The 16,587-nt window shown below is 36.3% G+C and overlaps 2 protein-coding genes across 2 annotated transcripts; one reads left to right on the forward strand and one right to left on the reverse strand.

Moving 5' to 3' along the window:
• Positions 1-560: 560 nt before the first annotated feature.
• Positions 561-7,058, forward strand: gatd1 (glutamine amidotransferase class 1 domain containing 1). The gene is made up of 7 exons (XM_052119631.1): positions 561-802; positions 1,919-1,995; positions 2,101-2,206; positions 2,416-2,523; positions 2,629-2,720; positions 5,412-5,505; positions 6,915-7,058. Exons 1-7 carry the CDS (start codon positions 754-756, stop codon positions 7,028-7,030), a joined length of 642 nt encoding a protein of 213 aa, XP_051975591.1. The 5' UTR covers positions 561-753; the 3' UTR covers positions 7,031-7,058.
• A 755-nt stretch (positions 7,059-7,813) lies between these two features.
• Positions 7,814-15,012, reverse strand: chid1 (chitinase domain containing 1). Its single transcript, XM_052119630.1, has 13 exons — positions 14,892-15,012; positions 13,880-14,002; positions 13,557-13,706; positions 11,561-11,693; positions 11,423-11,467; positions 11,239-11,345; positions 10,936-10,997; positions 10,595-10,687; positions 10,374-10,475; positions 10,121-10,273; positions 8,389-8,469; positions 8,048-8,090; positions 7,814-7,962 (listed from the first exon to the last, which is right to left on the reverse strand). Exons 2-13 carry the CDS (start codon positions 13,985-13,987, stop codon positions 7,864-7,866), a joined length of 1,176 nt encoding a protein of 391 aa, XP_051975590.1. The 5' UTR covers positions 13,988-14,002; positions 14,892-15,012; the 3' UTR covers positions 7,814-7,863.
• Positions 15,013-16,587: the final 1,575 nt, after the last annotated feature.

The following is a 16,587-nucleotide window of genomic DNA, read 5'->3' on the forward strand; positions in this document are numbered from 1 at the left end:
TGTGGCATGTACAATCAAAGCTAATCCATAAATGTTGAAATACTCACTGTTTCAAAAATATAGCCATAAGAGACAAACAATATGCATGCTAACATGATTTTAGTATAATAAAATTGCTTATTAACCTTTTCTGCGTAAAGTTATAGCCAATTTTACAACTTTGTTGCAATGACAATGTAATACCATAAAGCCTAAAACCCTAAATGACTATTTAAACAACTTTACAGCTCAAATAATACACAAGTTCAATAGAAGAATTAATGAAAGTGCTTTTATATGATTAAAGCTTCACATTTATGCCTTTAACCCTTCTAAAAATTGGCCACATTCACTTCCATTGTAAGTGCCTCACTGAAACCTCGATTCTTGCTTCATTATTTTGTAAAGGAGGGACGAGTCGAAATTAATATTTGTGGTAACCAACTTTATGCAACAAGTTGTGTCGATTGAGCTTACCTTGTATTGAACCCAGAATATTTCTTTAAATGTTTACATGTTATGTCGGAACTACTTACTGCAGTAGCGGTTTCACTCGGAACTTTAAAACAGATGGACGACGCGTCAAAACAATCATGTGATCAATTGATATCGGTTCTGTGTATGTTTAACAAGAATTAAATACATTTATTGCTCTTTATTTCTTTTATTTAAGTGGGGTTTGTTGCCCTGTGTGTAGCGTCATTATTGCTCTTGATTGGTCAATTTCCGAGAAACCTAGAAAAGTAGTAAATTAGGTGATATAAAGCATTTATAATGACATCTAAACCCACTTGTCTAATTGTGGCCAGTGCAGCATCTGCAGGTAAGACTGAAAAATATCATGAGAAATGTCCTCAATGCGATCTTGTGCTAAATAATTTCTGTATCTTTTTTCTTCAATAGATTAATCAGCGCAAACGTGTAAAATTCAGTGCACAACTTATTAATGTACGTCACAAAAAACTAAAAAACACAAATGTAAAATGAAACTGATTAAGGAGAAACGATTAATTAAATGGAAACAGACAGTTATATATATATTAACAATATTTAGGTGACATAATTTAAAAAGTAATACTCTTCCATTCTAGCTCTTTTGGATATTTACTATTTTTAGTGCATTTAGCAAATTAAATATTTTTATTAATAGAATAAATAAGTTTTTGTTCCTTTATGTCAGTGTCAGATTTTTTTTTTTTTCCATAAAGCGTCAATAATTGCCTCCTGGATTTAATTTTCAATGGCATTTTTTTTTTTTGTCTTTATGAGAGCGTTTTTTTTTTTTTTCGTCCAAAAAAATGTATAAATACAAAATAATAATAATTTAAAAAAAAAAAAAAAAATATATATATATATATATACTTTGTGATTCTTATATTGAAATACTTAATTTATATACGTTCTCAAATTGGATCATTAGGTTAGATAGAACATATTTATTACATCATACCAATAAAATTAAATCAACATCAAATTATATTTTATGTGATAACTATTTACTTAGTTTAGAATAGAATGTTAAGAACTATTTCAGATGTTATAAATAAAATGTAAAACAAAATGATAAAATAAAAAACAGAAACTGGGTCATTTTTGCCCCCATATTTTAGGGGCATTTCTGTCACTTTTGGGGCATTCTTGCCACGAGCTCCCTTAATATCTGACCCTGACAGTGGTAATACCATTTCATTGCATTGTTTTATTTCAATTTTTCTCTCTTTATTTAGACTTTATTATTCATTTGAAACCATTTTCACATTAAAGTTTCATTTATTTTAATATTCATGGGTTATTTTAAACTTGACTTTTTCTTTTATTGTAATATGGTGTATTTATTTTTACATGTCATAATAAAAAGAAAGGACAATTGTACTTTTTGGGTTGTGGTTTCTGTTTATGAATGTAAAATGTGTCCCTAAAGGTTGTTTTGCTCCTGCAGGAGTATCAGCTCGTTCATTCCATCAGTGTTTCAGTCTGTGCAGTTCAGTGTTTAACCTGCAAACAGCGACACCTGGAGTGAGTGAACAAACACTGCAGCATCCTCATCTAATCATATCAATGTTTATTCATCAGTCTCTCTGAGCTGAAGGTTTCACACCTTTTTGTCTTTTTGTCACTTAGGGGAAGCCCATTGAGTTTGTTGGTGTGGATGAGAGCACATCACGATGGGTACAAGAGTTCAGCATCAAACCGTACGCCAGCCCGGCCAAACTGGAGTCTATTGATGGTTATAAAACTCACTATGCTTTCGTTTGCAAACGTGTAATAGGCAAATGGATCACTAGATACTTTCATGTTCATAAACAAAATATGTGTACATTTCTGTCCAAACAAATAACGGAAATATTCAAGACGACAGTAAAATTACACGTCAAATCAATCTATAGGTACATTTATAAACATTAAAGGTACAGGTGTGTGTTTGTAATGTTTCAGGTGCTCGGTACCAGGCGCTGTTGATTCCTGACGGTCCGGGGGCCCTGAATGATCTCGCCCACAGCGGCTCCCTCGCCAGAATCCTGTCACACTTCATCACTCAGCAGAGTGAGAGTCGATACAATACAATATAGATATTTCAAACAGCATTTTATACATTTTAAGGGCAGAAACAATGACACGGTGTGTTTGATTGTGGTGTGTATGTCATAGAGCCCGTATGTGCTGTGGGTCAGGGTGTCGCTGCGCTTTGCTGTGCCACAGAGCAACAGAAGTGGATATTTCGCGGCTACAGCATGACTGGGGTGAGAGTACATTTTCTATAGATCAAAATGGATTGATGATGGAATAGTGAAGCTATGGCAAGCTGAAAAGACTTTAATTATAGATACCAACAATTAGGTTTTAACTAGTTAAAATGCTAAATCTTGATATCTGGAATGAAATTTGCATTACTAAAACTTTCATTCTTGATATAAAAAAATGACATCATCACTTGCAGAAATACACATGCTTGATCTAAAAAATAAACTAAAAAAATAAACGTACCTTTTTATCTCTGCAATTGTATTTTCACAAGTAAAAGTTCACAATGATCCGTCTGTCGTTCGTGGGCATCTTTCTTAGAAAAAAAATAAATCAAATCAAAAATTTTTATATCAATAATTACGTACTAGTACAAATGTTTAGATTTGGTATTTCAGATATCTGGAAGTGGATTTCAGATATCGATCATTTGAAGAGTAATTAAAGATATATTAAAATTAGAGCAGGCATGGTGTCCCGATTAATTAATCGCACATACAAATATTTTAGGGGCAGTGGTAGCTTGGTGGTCAAGGCTGTGTGTTGTTGACCTGAAGGTCAGGGGTTCAAGTCCCAACGCTGCTAAGATCCCACTGTTGGGCCCTTGAGCAAGGCCCTTTACCCCACCTGCTCCAGGGGCGCCGTACCATGGCTGACCCTGCGCTCTGACCCCAGCTTAGTTGGGATATGCGAATGGGGCAGTGGTGGCTCAGTGGTTGAGGCTCAGGGTTACTGACCAGAAGGTTGGGGGTTCAAGCCCCAGCACCACCAAGATGCCACTGTTGGGCCCTTGAGCAAGGCCCTTAACCCTATCTGCTCCAGGGGCGCTGTATCATGGCTGACCCTGCACTCTGACCCCAGCTTAGCTGGGATATGTGAAAACTAATAAATTTCACTGTATATATGCAAAAAAACTGTGTGTATAATGTGTGACCAAAATAAAGGATTCTATTCTATTCTATTCTATTCTATTTTCTGAGAAAGCCCCTCATATAACAATAATTCAATATATAATGATGAAATAATTATACATAGTTACCTTTAAATATTACAAAAATTATATATATATATATATATATAATAAAAATTATAAATGTTATACATTTTAGGTCACTGTGTCAAGTTAAATATAGTTTAATACTTAGATCACATCTTGAGATCCCTTAGTTCAAATTTGCGCTCAAGTGTTTTGAACGCAAGAACGTAACGCATGTTTGTGTTGTTGCTGCTGAAGGGTTGTTTTCTTCACTGTATAAACTGTGTGATGCTCACACAGCTGAAGTTCCACTTACTGCCCTCTGGAGTAAACAGGTGGTACTACAAGCTTCCTTATTACGGTCCGGGGGCATTGCGATTAATTGCGTAAATGTTTTTTAATGTGTTATTTTTTAATCAAATTAATCACACTGAATTAATGCGTTAAATCGACAGTACTAATTAAAAGGGTTTCTTACTAGTTATGATCATATTACAGATATCAGAAATCAACATTTCCACCAGTAAAAATAAAATTATAGAGATACAAATTTTTAATTTTTAGTAGTTGCAATTTATTTGAAGATACATTTGCATTACTTACAATGTAATTATATAATATAAAAATTATCATTTTTACTGGTGAATTTGAAATTTCAACTAGTAAGAAATGAATTAATATTTGTAATTGTGCTTGAATAGTCGAATTTACTTTTAATCATTCTCAGGATATGAATTGTTGATATCAACAATTACATTTTCACTAGTTAAAATGCGAATTCTTCATTTCAGGAATGCAATTACTACTAATGAACGTGATCATTTTTTTAATCAGTAACTACATTTGCAAGAGTGAAAACATTCATTCTTGATGTCAAAAATGTAATTTCGACTAGAAAATGCATTTTTTTTACTAGTAGAATTTCAAAACGATCTCTCATTCACTCCTGATCAAAACGCGATTAGAGATATCTGTTAGGAGTTTTTTACTAGTTGAAATTCTCATTATTGATATCTGTAATTTGATATTAACTAGTGGCAATGTTTGATTGTTACTAGTAAAAAAAAAAAAGCCTTTTAGATATCTTTAAATACGCTCCAATTTATTGATATACGAAATAAATTTCCAGATATCAGAAATACCAAATCTAACACGTTGAAACACTTTTACAAAAATCTAAAGTTTCACCATTTCTAATAACATTTTTGTAACAATGCAATTATTGATATAAAAATGATAATTTTACTAGTAGGAAGTGCATTGCTGTTATGTGAAATTGGAATTTCAACTAGTAAGAAATCGATTATAGAAATCTGAGCTTTGAATAGTGAATAACAGCCCATTTTGAAATTCTCCTAGTAAAAATGCAGGTACAGATATAAAAAAAAAAAAAAAAAAGATTTTTACTAGTACATGTTTTATATCAAGAATGTGTATTTCTGCAAGTGATGTTAGTTTTGATATCAAGAGTTAACTTAATTTTTACTAGTGCAAATAATTACTGTAATTGTAATTAAAGGTGCACTCAGAACTTTTTTGTGTCATCTTGGGCTTATAGTGACGCCTAGCGACTTGGATGCGGCATCATTTAAAATCAATAGTTTCCAGTTTCAGATGGCATTGTAGAAATGTAGCTTGGGGAAATATTTTAGGAAATGACTGGAGTTCTGCCGTGGTTTTATGGTAGATTTCTGTTGTTCTGTCTTGTTAACAGCCCTCAGTGTTTGAGCTGGTGCGTTCTCCAGAATTTGCCAATCTGCCACTGATTGTGGAGGATTTCATTAAAGACAGCGGTGGATCTTACACAGGTGATGAGGTTTATATGGAGTGTATTCAAGCGATAGTTCAAATATTGCCATTTACTCACTGTTGTTCCAATCCAAACCGGTATGACTTTTCATGCTTCTCTGGAACAATAAAAGTTTAGCAGAATATGAGCTGCTTTTTCCATACTTTTAAAGTGAATGGTGATTTATACTGTCATGCTCCAAAAATACAAAAATCACCATAAAAGTAATCTGACTTGTATGCTATATTCTAAATCTTCTGAAGGCATACAATGAACAAGCCAAAATGTAAAGGCTGAAAAATAGTCTTTGCAAGTATGTAGATACTTCTAGCAACGCTAGCTTGCATTGTTACGTTCCAAAATATGTCAAACCGCAATTCATAACACAAGTACGAGTTGCATTCTCAGCGTTGCCACAAGGGGTGCTATAGTGGACATTATTATGAACTGTCTGCATCTACAGTGAGTTAGCAAAGCGAGCGTTTCGCGCGGCGCGATTACATACAAAGTCAATGCAATGACGCAACTCGAACATGCAAAATCGCTTCATTCGCGTAAACATTTGCATGACACGTTGTCGCGAAAGCCTATCAGCATTGAGATTGTCCGGATGTCACTGACGTAGTAGCAGAAGAAATCTGGAAAAATGGATGAAAGAATTGTTGTAGCGGTATGTGGGCACCCGGAATTGTATGACACAACGTCATACATGTACAGAGACCGGACAAAAAAAAGACATCGCTTGGAGGAACGTGAGCGAGGAAGTTTGACTACCTGGTAAGTTCTGAAAATACGCACGTCTACTTGATTCCAGCTATTGGTTGAACTTTACGATGAACCAAGTAGTAGAAGCCCCTCCTCCTGTCCTTTTCCGGAGGAGAAGGGGGAATACTCGCGTGAACGCTAGTTTAAATACAAATGTATAATCCAGCGGTCAAACTAGCTTGAAATTAGATATTAGTGTCAATATATTTATAGCAACTTACCTGAATAATAACTCATCCAGTTTAACGGCACAAACTTTTAAAGGAGACTCTATCGCCCCTTTGAGGACTGAAGTTTATTACCGCCACAAGAATGAACGTTTCAACGTATGAACGTATGTTCAACCAGACAGCTAATTGGAAATGCGTTTCCCAAGCGCATGACTCTGCGTATGTGTGTTTTTTAGGTCTAACTCATTGCTCACTGATAATGTTGCCTAGTAGATGTTGACAAAATGTTCATTTTTGGACTGTAAGACTGTTTTTCTTTTATATATATATAAAAGAAAAACAGTCTTACAGTCCAAAAATGAACATTTTATGAACATCTACTAGGCAACATTATCAGTATATATATATATATATATATATATATATATATATATAAAAGCATGTTGATGCTGCAAGTTAGAAATACTGTTTTAACAAAATCTGACCTTCACAGCAAGCATCGAGGACGCTGTACACGTGGTTCTGGATCGCCACCTAGTGACGGGGCAGAATATTCAATCAACAACTGCGGCCGTCAATAACCTCATACTCCTGTGTAACAGCAGATAAACACTTCACCTGTTCAGGTGTGCCAGAGGAAATGAACAAGGGACCAAATCACAAAATGAGCCTTAAAGGGATAGTTCTCCCAAAAATGAAAATTCTATCATCATTTAGTGCTCGCCATACTGGTTTGGAACAACATGAGGGTGAGTAAATGATTTGATTTTCATTTTTGAACGAACTATCCCTTTAAAGTATTACCAAACATATAAGCACATGACAATTATGACAAGACAACAGTCAGTGTGCACATTCGTCATTACTCCAGAGTCTGAAGTGTGTTTTAAGTTACTTTATATCTGTAAAATGTGATTGTTGAATTATAATGTGCTTAAAAAAGGCACAAAATGAAAATACTTGCATTTTTAAATGTTTATAAACCTTTCATTGTGATTCAGTTTTATTTCTATGTACCGAGGGATTTCCGCAGTGTTACGATATTTAAAAAATGCAAGCAGAGATCGGCAGTTTAACACAGGAAATGATGTGTCATTATAACTGATTATGTAGATCTGCTGATATATATAAAAAAAATGGCCAGGCTTTTCTGAGAGATGCATTATGATCTTTATGCATTTTTGTTTGTGTTGTACAATTTGCCTCTGAAAAGGAATTAAATAACGCATGTCATGTAATACAGCATGGAAAACCAAATCTGTCACGTCAAAATTTTAATTCTACATAATAAACTAATCGCATTAAAATTCGGATCATCTTGTCAAGAAAGCGTTGGAAAACTTTGACGTAATTAAAAATGGTTTTATTGACATGCTCTTCAATAGTTGTCATGAATAAATCACTTTATTATTTAGAGTCAGATTAGAGACAGGACGAGCAGGTCACAATAAGTCGTAGAAATAGTCCAGTCCTTGTCCCAGCTCCCACATGGATATTCCTGTGCCCAATTCAGATGCCAAGTCAAGACGTAGCTGGAGAAACTGGAGACGGAACAGAATTCCAGAACTGAATAACACCCAAATTCCACTATCACACTCTCTTTTATCAGTATTGACTGTCGGTTACCTTTAAAGTGGGGTAGTAAACAACATGTCTCGCTCCATTACTCCTGAAAGACAAAGAGAAACAATGATAGTAAAAGTTAACAAAGTTAAGAGTTTTTCTGTAGTAATATCTGAAAATATGAATTGTTTTTGCTGTGCCAGCAAAATTATACTCATCATAATCTTAATTTAATCTGGTATGATTTAACTATCAGCATCAAGCAGTTGTATAGAAGTCGGCTAATCAGACTGGATCTTGCTAGTTTTAGGAAGATTTTGCCATTTCCGTGTGCAATATGCATCAGATGGTCTGTGGGACATCATTCCAGGTGTAACAGAAAGATGAGTGTGTGCATGTGTGACCTTTTATAATTGAAAAAATGTTCTCCAGCATTTTCGTCCCACTGTAGTTTGGGCTTCAATTCCTTCAGCAGTTCTATATACCTGTGTGAGAATGAATCATTTGTCAAAATATGAAATTTATTACATTAACAAAAATCTGCTACATGACTAAATGTAGTAATAAAGCCTTAAAGTCCTACTACATAGTGTGTATATATATATATATATATACACACATACATACATACATACAGATGAGCCAAAACATTATGACCACCTGCCTAATTTGCTGTTGGTCTTCCGCGTGCCGCCAAAACAGCGCCGGCCCGTCGAGACTCCTCAAGACCCCTGAAGATGTCCTGTGGTAACTGGCACCAAAACATTAGCAGTGAGGTGGAGCTGCCATGGATCGAAATTGTTGGTCCAGCACATCCCACAGATGCTCAATCAGATTGAGATCTGGGGAATTTGGAGGCCAGGGCAACACCATTGAACACTTCATCATGTTCCTCAGAGCATTCACGAATATTGTGTGCAGTGTGGCATGGAACATTATCCTGCTGAAAGAGGCCACTGCCATCAGGGAATACCATTGCCATGAAGGGGTGTACCTGCTCTGCAACTATGTTTAGGTAGGTGGCACATGTCCAAGTAACATCCACATGAATGGCCGGACCCAGGGTTTCCCAGCAGAACATTGCCCAAAGCATCACACTCCCTCCCACTGGCTTGTCTTCTTCCCATAGTGCATCCTTGTGCCATCACTTACCCAGGTAAACGGCGCACACGTACACGGCCGTCCACATAATGTAAAAGAAAACAAGTCTCATCGGACCAAGTGACCACCTTCCACTGCTCCAAGATCCAGTTCTGATGCTCGCATGCCCATTGCAGGTGCAAGGGTCATCGTGGGCACTCTTACTGGTCTGCGGCAATGCAGCAGGGTGCAATGCACTGTGTGTTGTGACACATTCCTCCCGTAACCCTCATTCAAATTGGTTCGGAACAGACGGGATTGCGCCAGGGCAATGAGGGCTTCGACGATCCTTGGAAGCCCAACACCCTGTCCCAGTTTGTGGTTTGTCCCTCCTCGGACCACTGTCAGTAGGTACTCACCACTGCTGACCCGGAGCACCCCATAAGCCTTGCCGTTTCAGAGACGCTGTGACCCAATTGTCTGGCCATAACAAACTGGCCCTTGTCAAAGTCCCTCAGGTCTTTACTCCTGCATTCAACACGTAGAGTACGGGAACTGATTGTTCGCTCACCATCTAATCTACCCAGACCTTGACATGTGGCCTTGATAGGAGATGATCAACATTATTCACTTCACCTGTGAGTGGTCATAATGTTTTGGCTCATCAGTGTATAAAGCGGATGCATTTAGCTCCACATATATGTACACCCATTGATAACGGAGATATATAACATATGTCACATGACAATATCATACATGTATAACGGAAGCATTTACCTACACACACACACACACACATTAATCCTGTATATATACTGTACATACACACACACACACACACACACACACACACACACACATAAACAGTATATATATATATATATATATATATATATATATACACACACATACATACACAAATACTATACCGGACATATATAACATGTCATGACAATATCAGGAATATATAGTTGAAAAATCTACCTCCACATATAAACATATATAGGGGACATATATAACATATATGGCAATAACATTTGTAGTGGAAGCATGTACCTCCCCCCCAGCAGTGGTTCTGCTCCACCTTGGCTGCTGAAATCCAGTCCGTACATGTTGATTCCTAGCAGAATCTTGTGTCTCCACTGGTTCCGAGGAGCGAGCTGCAGCACACACTCACTGACCCACGACAGCGGAGAGCTCGGACCAGGCCTGAAATACAACAGACCTGTTCAGAATCATTATCAATCTGCCATCCATGACAACATTACCAGTATTAGTTACTGCGAGACTGTGTGTTTGTGTGTCTGACCTGCCGGGCCCGGAGTAATCATATGTCATGAGGCTGAATGCATCCACCACAGGTGCCAGTTTCTCAAAGTCTTCTTGTCCGAACATGCCAGGCTGACCCGAACTGACCACAACACAAAGCAACACTGGATAACACAGCTGCATTTGTTCAACAACATAAACATGTAACATAGATAGTACAAATAGTCCAGTGACAGTGCAGTAACGTTCTGACTTATTTACCCAGGTGCGACTGAAGGAGGGATGACCAGCACACAGGTTAACTTTTCAGCATTAAGAGTTTCACACAGGTGTGTGATCAGGTGTGCCAGCTCTCTACAGCACACACACACACACACACACACACACACACACGCGCGCGCAGAGAAACAGATAATATACTTATAAAATACAGTACTGAGATTGCAAAGCTGTTTGGTCTAAATAATTCTAAATAAGGGTTTTTCAGACTTCTACTGTTTTTATATAAAGCTCATTATTATAAGCACATAATAACGATCCTTTGAATTCAAAAGAAAACATTTTTACCTTTGAAGACAACCGCAAAAGAAGATTTTACTCACTTTCTCTTGTTTCCCCCAAGCTGGCTCCACAACTCCAGCGTGTATCCATCAAAACCTTCAGCCTGGATTTGACACATAGCAGCAAAATTACAGAAAGCTCATGATTCTCAAAGCGAGGAACTAAAAACAACAGTATTAAAGCAGTGTAGCCTTGATTTGAGAGTTATGCATACATAATATATCACGCCATCACCCTAAATAAATACCAGTCAGTCAGATTCAGACTTTTGGCTGTCGGCATCAAGTCTGGACGACTCTGCAGCTATAAAACCATCTGAGGCAGAAATGAAATAAATACTGCACCTTTGCTGCTTCCAGCGCCTCTCGACCCAACTCCTCGATCTCATCCTCACTGTCAAAAACACTCATGAAGTCCTGATAGGACCATCCATCAAACAACAGTCGAGGAACTGAGAGAAAGAGACATTGAGATCTTCATCCATCCATTCAACAACTTCATCCATCAAGACGTTAAATACACACTCACGTATTTTGTTTTTCTTATTGGCTTTCCTCACAGCTTTGACCCAACCTGTAAACACACACACACAAGTTATTCATCCTTGAAACAAAATTGCTGTTTTTTTCCATTAAGTGTTGCCGGTTGTCAGAGAAATGTTTTAACCGGGGTCGTGGTCATGCAGTCCGGTGATGTGAAAACTCTCAGGTCCTCTCCGTCTCAGCTGAAGCCACACTGGAGACACGGACGTCAACTTGGGACCAAACAACTTGGCGATGTCATATCCATGAGAATTCCACTAAGAAACGGGACACAGAGACAGATAAACAATCTTAGGAATATTCCAGGTTCAAAATATCATTTGTGGCATAATGTTGATTACCAAATAATTTCAACCTCCTGAAACCCGACCGTGACTACAGTGTGCACTGTGTTTATTAGGTACATGCAAAAAGAAAACATTTCTAGAGCTAATCGTTTTCCTAAATAGTGATGTCCACATATGTGGACAGCAGGACTAAGTTGTGACATTATTTAATAATACCAAGCTATAGAAAGTCAAAAAAAAAAATATTTGTTATGTGTACAGGAGTGTTGGTTATTCATGTTTTTGAGATGTTGCATCATAAATTAGCATAATTAATTCAGATTCAAAGTAATGACCAGCATCATCCAATCACAGTCAACCATGTTAAAATAAAATGATCCATTATAAATTGTGACTCTATGTACTGATGATCATCATCCCATGTGTGTCAAACCTGTTGAGTGATCCAAACATCATCTGCAGCCTGAAACTGAACTTATGATCAGATTTTAGGAGTGAACACACTTAACTGCATAGAGAGCTATAGGATGCTCCCTTGCTCCCTATTTAGTGAATGACTTACATTTACATTTACATTTATGCATTTGGCAGATGCTTTTATCCAAAGCGACTTACAGTGCACTTATTACAGGGACAATCCCCCAGAGCAACCTGGAGTTAAGTGTCTTGCTCAAGGACACAATGGTGGTGGCTGTGGGGATCGAACCAGCAACCTTCTGATTAACAGTTATGTGCTTTAGCCCACTACGCCACCACCACTCCTCCACCACTCCACCACTTAACCTCCAGTGTGCTGTCTGTTTGCACTGGTCTCAGAACAGTTCGAAATGCACATTATTTTCATCCTAAATGCCTAGCCCTAGAAAGTCTCATAAAGTAAAATTTTTCAGCTTTTGGATGATCACATTGACTATGCACAGACAGTGAATACAGAATTTGTATGGAAAAAGTGTGCTGAAGTACACATTAGTGTACACTGTGTTTAACAGTGTGCCGTTTCTCGACCAATCGCTCAAATATTAAAAATGGCGTATCGGATGAAACTAGAGACTCTAAACTTTTGACTCAAATAGACTTCTATATAAAAACGTAATTAGGTTTCTTATTTTGTTGGCGCGACTCCCAAAGACAAACTCCGCTGTGGTCGGCACCATGTTGTTTTGTCACATGAAAGTTTAACCCTTTACTGACAGCACAGATTATCATGAACTGAGATCAGTTGATTTAAATGAATTTAAATTATGTATTGCGTATAGCGAAGCCAAAATACAACATCCACGCATGTGTACGCAAGTTTGCGCAAGGTTAAAAAAGGCGAAAATCTAGTTTACAGTGAGGCACTTACAATGGAAGTCAATGAGGTCAATTTTTGGAGGGTTTAAAGGCAGAAATATGAAGCTTATAACTTTACAAAAGCACTTAAATGAATTCTTCTGTTAAAAGTTTTGTATTATTTCAGCTGTTAAGTTGTTTTAGGGCTATGACATTATGTCATCATGTCAATGAAGTTGGATGTAACTTTACACAGATGCGGTTAGTACGTGATTTTATCACACTAAAATCATGTTAACACGCATATTGTTTATGTCTTCTGGCTATACATTTGAAACAGTTCATGTTTATGGATTGGCCCCATTGACTTCCATTGTAAGTGCCTCAATGTTACACAGATCTTTGCCTTTTTTAAAGAGGAGGGATGAGTCGAAATACATTTTTGTGGTAAGCAATATTATGCCACAAATGCTGTCGACTGAGCTTAACCCAGAGTATTCCTTAAAGTGATAGACTATTAGATTTGCCTGTGTTTCTCATTAACCCAGCAGCATCACTCACAGGTGTGATGTAACCCAACACCGCTCCTTTAAAGTGTCGTGTAGACACAGACTGCGGGCTGAACCTCTTCTCTTCTCTCACTACATCTCTCCACTGAGGGTCAGTCACCACCAGACCCCGATCCTGAACCGGACGCTCTGCCAATGTCGTCTATACACACACACACACACACACACACGCACACAAATGAGTTTAGTGGGATCAGCGATGTATATAGCTTCTACATTTAAGTATGCACCATCTCCCCAGAAGACTACACAGACAGGTCAGAAATCATACTTAATAGAAACAGAAATGTATTTTTGTGTTTTACATGGTCTCACCTCTGCTTCCTGGTTCTTACTGGCTTTTTTGGCATCTGTCTTTGATAATGTGCCTCTGACAACCTGTACCAGCAGACAGATGTGTAGAAACGTCAAATCTGCTCTCATTTCAGCGCCGCTGCTCTTTGAGGAAGAAAATATAAACATTTACAGTCTCATAATAACCAAAGTGCTAGTCTGTAGACTAGCACTACCATGTTACCATGTTTTTTTAGACACTATCATAATGGTAAGACCATAGCATTATTTCTAAGTACCTTAAAGTAATGTAAACATTATAGTATATTAATATGAGAGTCATTCAATACCTTGATATATACCAAAGTACAATGGTGTTACCCAGTGTTGGTGTACTACATTACTAAGTAATTAAGTTACTTTTTCCATTGCAAAAATGAAAATTCCTTATAAAGTAAGGGATTACTCTTAATTTTTCAGTAGTTTAATTACAGTTACTGATGATGTCATTGCAGTAAATACTGTATACTCTATAGAACAATTCTATATAAAATAATAGTGAATTTAAAATAAAAATTGAACATCTAATGTTAAAATGTATGTTTTCTAATTTAACGCCGCCCCCTTAAACTCTTTGGCCAGTTCATGAATAATTAATTTTGATTTATTATGATTTATTTGAAGGAATTAAAAGAACAGTTTCATGTATATCCTTGTATTTTTCATCGGGTCGAAGCTGAACACGGTTTTAGAAAGTAATATGTAATGCGATTACTTTTCAGATAGAGTAATAAGAAGTTAGTAATTAATTACTATTTTAGAGTAACTTATCCAACGCTGGTATTACCATCTGATACAATGATACCGCTTCCGACATCACTGTATCGTGTTATTATATTGTAATCACCAAGATTATAATCTAATGATATTTTTTTTTGTCTGACCTAATCTGCCTCGTTTGCACTTTTAAATGCACCTGTGCTGCAGTTTAACACGAGAGGATGCAAATAAAAGCATGTCCGTTTAAACGTTTGAAGTAAATGCAAAATCTTACCAGATATTTGCGTGATATAAGCGTTTATTCTGTGATAATAATGTTAATGGACTTCATCTGAGATGAGCTGGACATTCTGGTTTGACAGTGTGCATTGACTGTCACGTGACCAGAAAAGAGCGCTTGATTTCAAAATAAGAGTCTTTAAAATCAGAACCTGCCACAATGGCTCATTTCTATGAGTACATCTGTTCATACAGACTGAGAACATAACAGAACAACCTGTGATTATGCTTACAACTTCAGTAGTAAACAGGAAAAAGATTCAACAAATGGTGACAAAATAAACCCATATTTGTCAAGTTTTTGGCTAGTGAATTTTGCATCACTTTTAACACATCAAAATGTAACGACAGTACCATATTAAAAGCACGCAGCTGGGGTGATGTTTTTAAGAATTTACATTATTTAAATCAAAATAAATATTTTTCTCTTCCATTATTGTACCAAATTTCACAACATCCCTATAAATAATAATAGGTATAACAGACTAACCACTAATTGCATCTTTTACATTGTAATTAGATTACTGTACTGTACCAATTACTCTTTCTCAAAAGTAATTGCAATACATATTACTAATTACATTTTAAAACCTCGACCAGATGGAAAATACAAGGATAGACATGAAATTGTTCTTTTAATTCTTTCAAATAAATCATATAAAATCTAATAAATTATTCAAGAACTGGCCAAAGAATTTAAAGGGGCGGCGTTAAATTAGAAAACATACATTTTAACATTAGACGTGAAATTTAGATTTTAAATTCACCATTGTTTTATATAGAATTGTTCTATAGAGAATACAGTATTTAACACAATGACATCATCAGTAACTAACTATATTACTGAAAAATTAAGAGTAATCCCTTACTTTATTTTAAATAGAGTAATTAATTACTAAGTAATGCATTACACCCAACACAGCGTATATGTCATTTATAATTTTTAAGTGCACCTCTTCTCATTTTAGGCCAATGGGAAACGAGAAACCTTTACTTCTAATTTTACTTTACTTTACTTTACTTCCTTTTCTATTATGGTAGAAGAATGTAAACTTTCCTTATGGGTCCCGGATAACATTCCTGAATGAGACATTTTCTTAAAAATTTGTTATTGCATTTTTTATCAATGAAATTGACTTGGTGTATCATGGAATCATGTACTTTGTGGATTGCCGCTAAATATTTTAAATGTTTTTTTATCAACCCAAGCATACACACTTGCAACCAGGTAATTTACAGGAAAATCATTGGTTCGCCTTTCCTGTTAAATGTACCAAATGTGCTGTTCACACATACATCAATAAGGAAACTTATAGGTAATGATACAACTTTGCATGAAGGAAAATTGCCAGTATTTTCAAAAGGGTCGTGCTCACACATCCTCTAAACTGGAAATTGTAGGTAATTTTCTTGAAAAGGGTGTATTTTTGAACATGACTATTGGTACAGGAACATAACACAGTGATGGAACCAAATTAATAAGATCATTCAATCACTTATTTTTTAACTTAACAAATGTAAAAAGAAAAAAAAAAGAAAAAGAAAAAGTACTTTAAACTCTTCTTCCTGCCCTGTAGGTGGCCATATGCACGAAGGTGGCCAAAAATGTGAAAGTGAAAGTGGAGATTTATAGTAAAAAAAGTACTTAAATATTGATCTGTTTCTCACCCACACCTATCATATCGCTTCTG

The sequence above is a fragment of the Xyrauchen texanus genome, chromosome 46 (assembly GCF_025860055.1).
Source record: "Xyrauchen texanus isolate HMW12.3.18 chromosome 46, RBS_HiC_50CHRs, whole genome shotgun sequence".
In the NCBI taxonomy this organism is placed as follows: Eukaryota; Metazoa; Chordata; class Actinopteri; order Cypriniformes; family Catostomidae; genus Xyrauchen; species Xyrauchen texanus.

Coding starts and splice junctions, on each gene's coding strand:
- chid1 (XM_052119630.1), bottom strand. CDS start 13,987: ATGAGAGCAGATTTGACGTTTCTACACATCTGTCTGCTGGTACAGGTT. Junction 13,707..13,879: donor GTAAGAACCAGGAAGCAGAG/GTGAGACCATGT, acceptor GTGTGTGTATAG/ACGACATTGGCAGAGCGTCC. Junction 10,688..10,935: donor CTTGGGGGAAACAAGAGAAA/GTGAGTAAAATC, acceptor TGTGTGCTGTAG/AGAGCTGGCACACCTGATCA.
- gatd1 (XM_052119631.1), top strand. CDS start 754: ATGACATCTAAACCCACTTGTCTAATTGTGGCCAGTGCAGCATCTGCA. Junction 803..1,918: donor GGCCAGTGCAGCATCTGCAG/GTAAGACTGAAA, acceptor TTGCTCCTGCAG/GAGTATCAGCTCGTTCATTC. Junction 2,721..5,411: donor GCGGCTACAGCATGACTGGG/GTGAGAGTACAT, acceptor TCTTGTTAACAG/CCCTCAGTGTTTGAGCTGGT.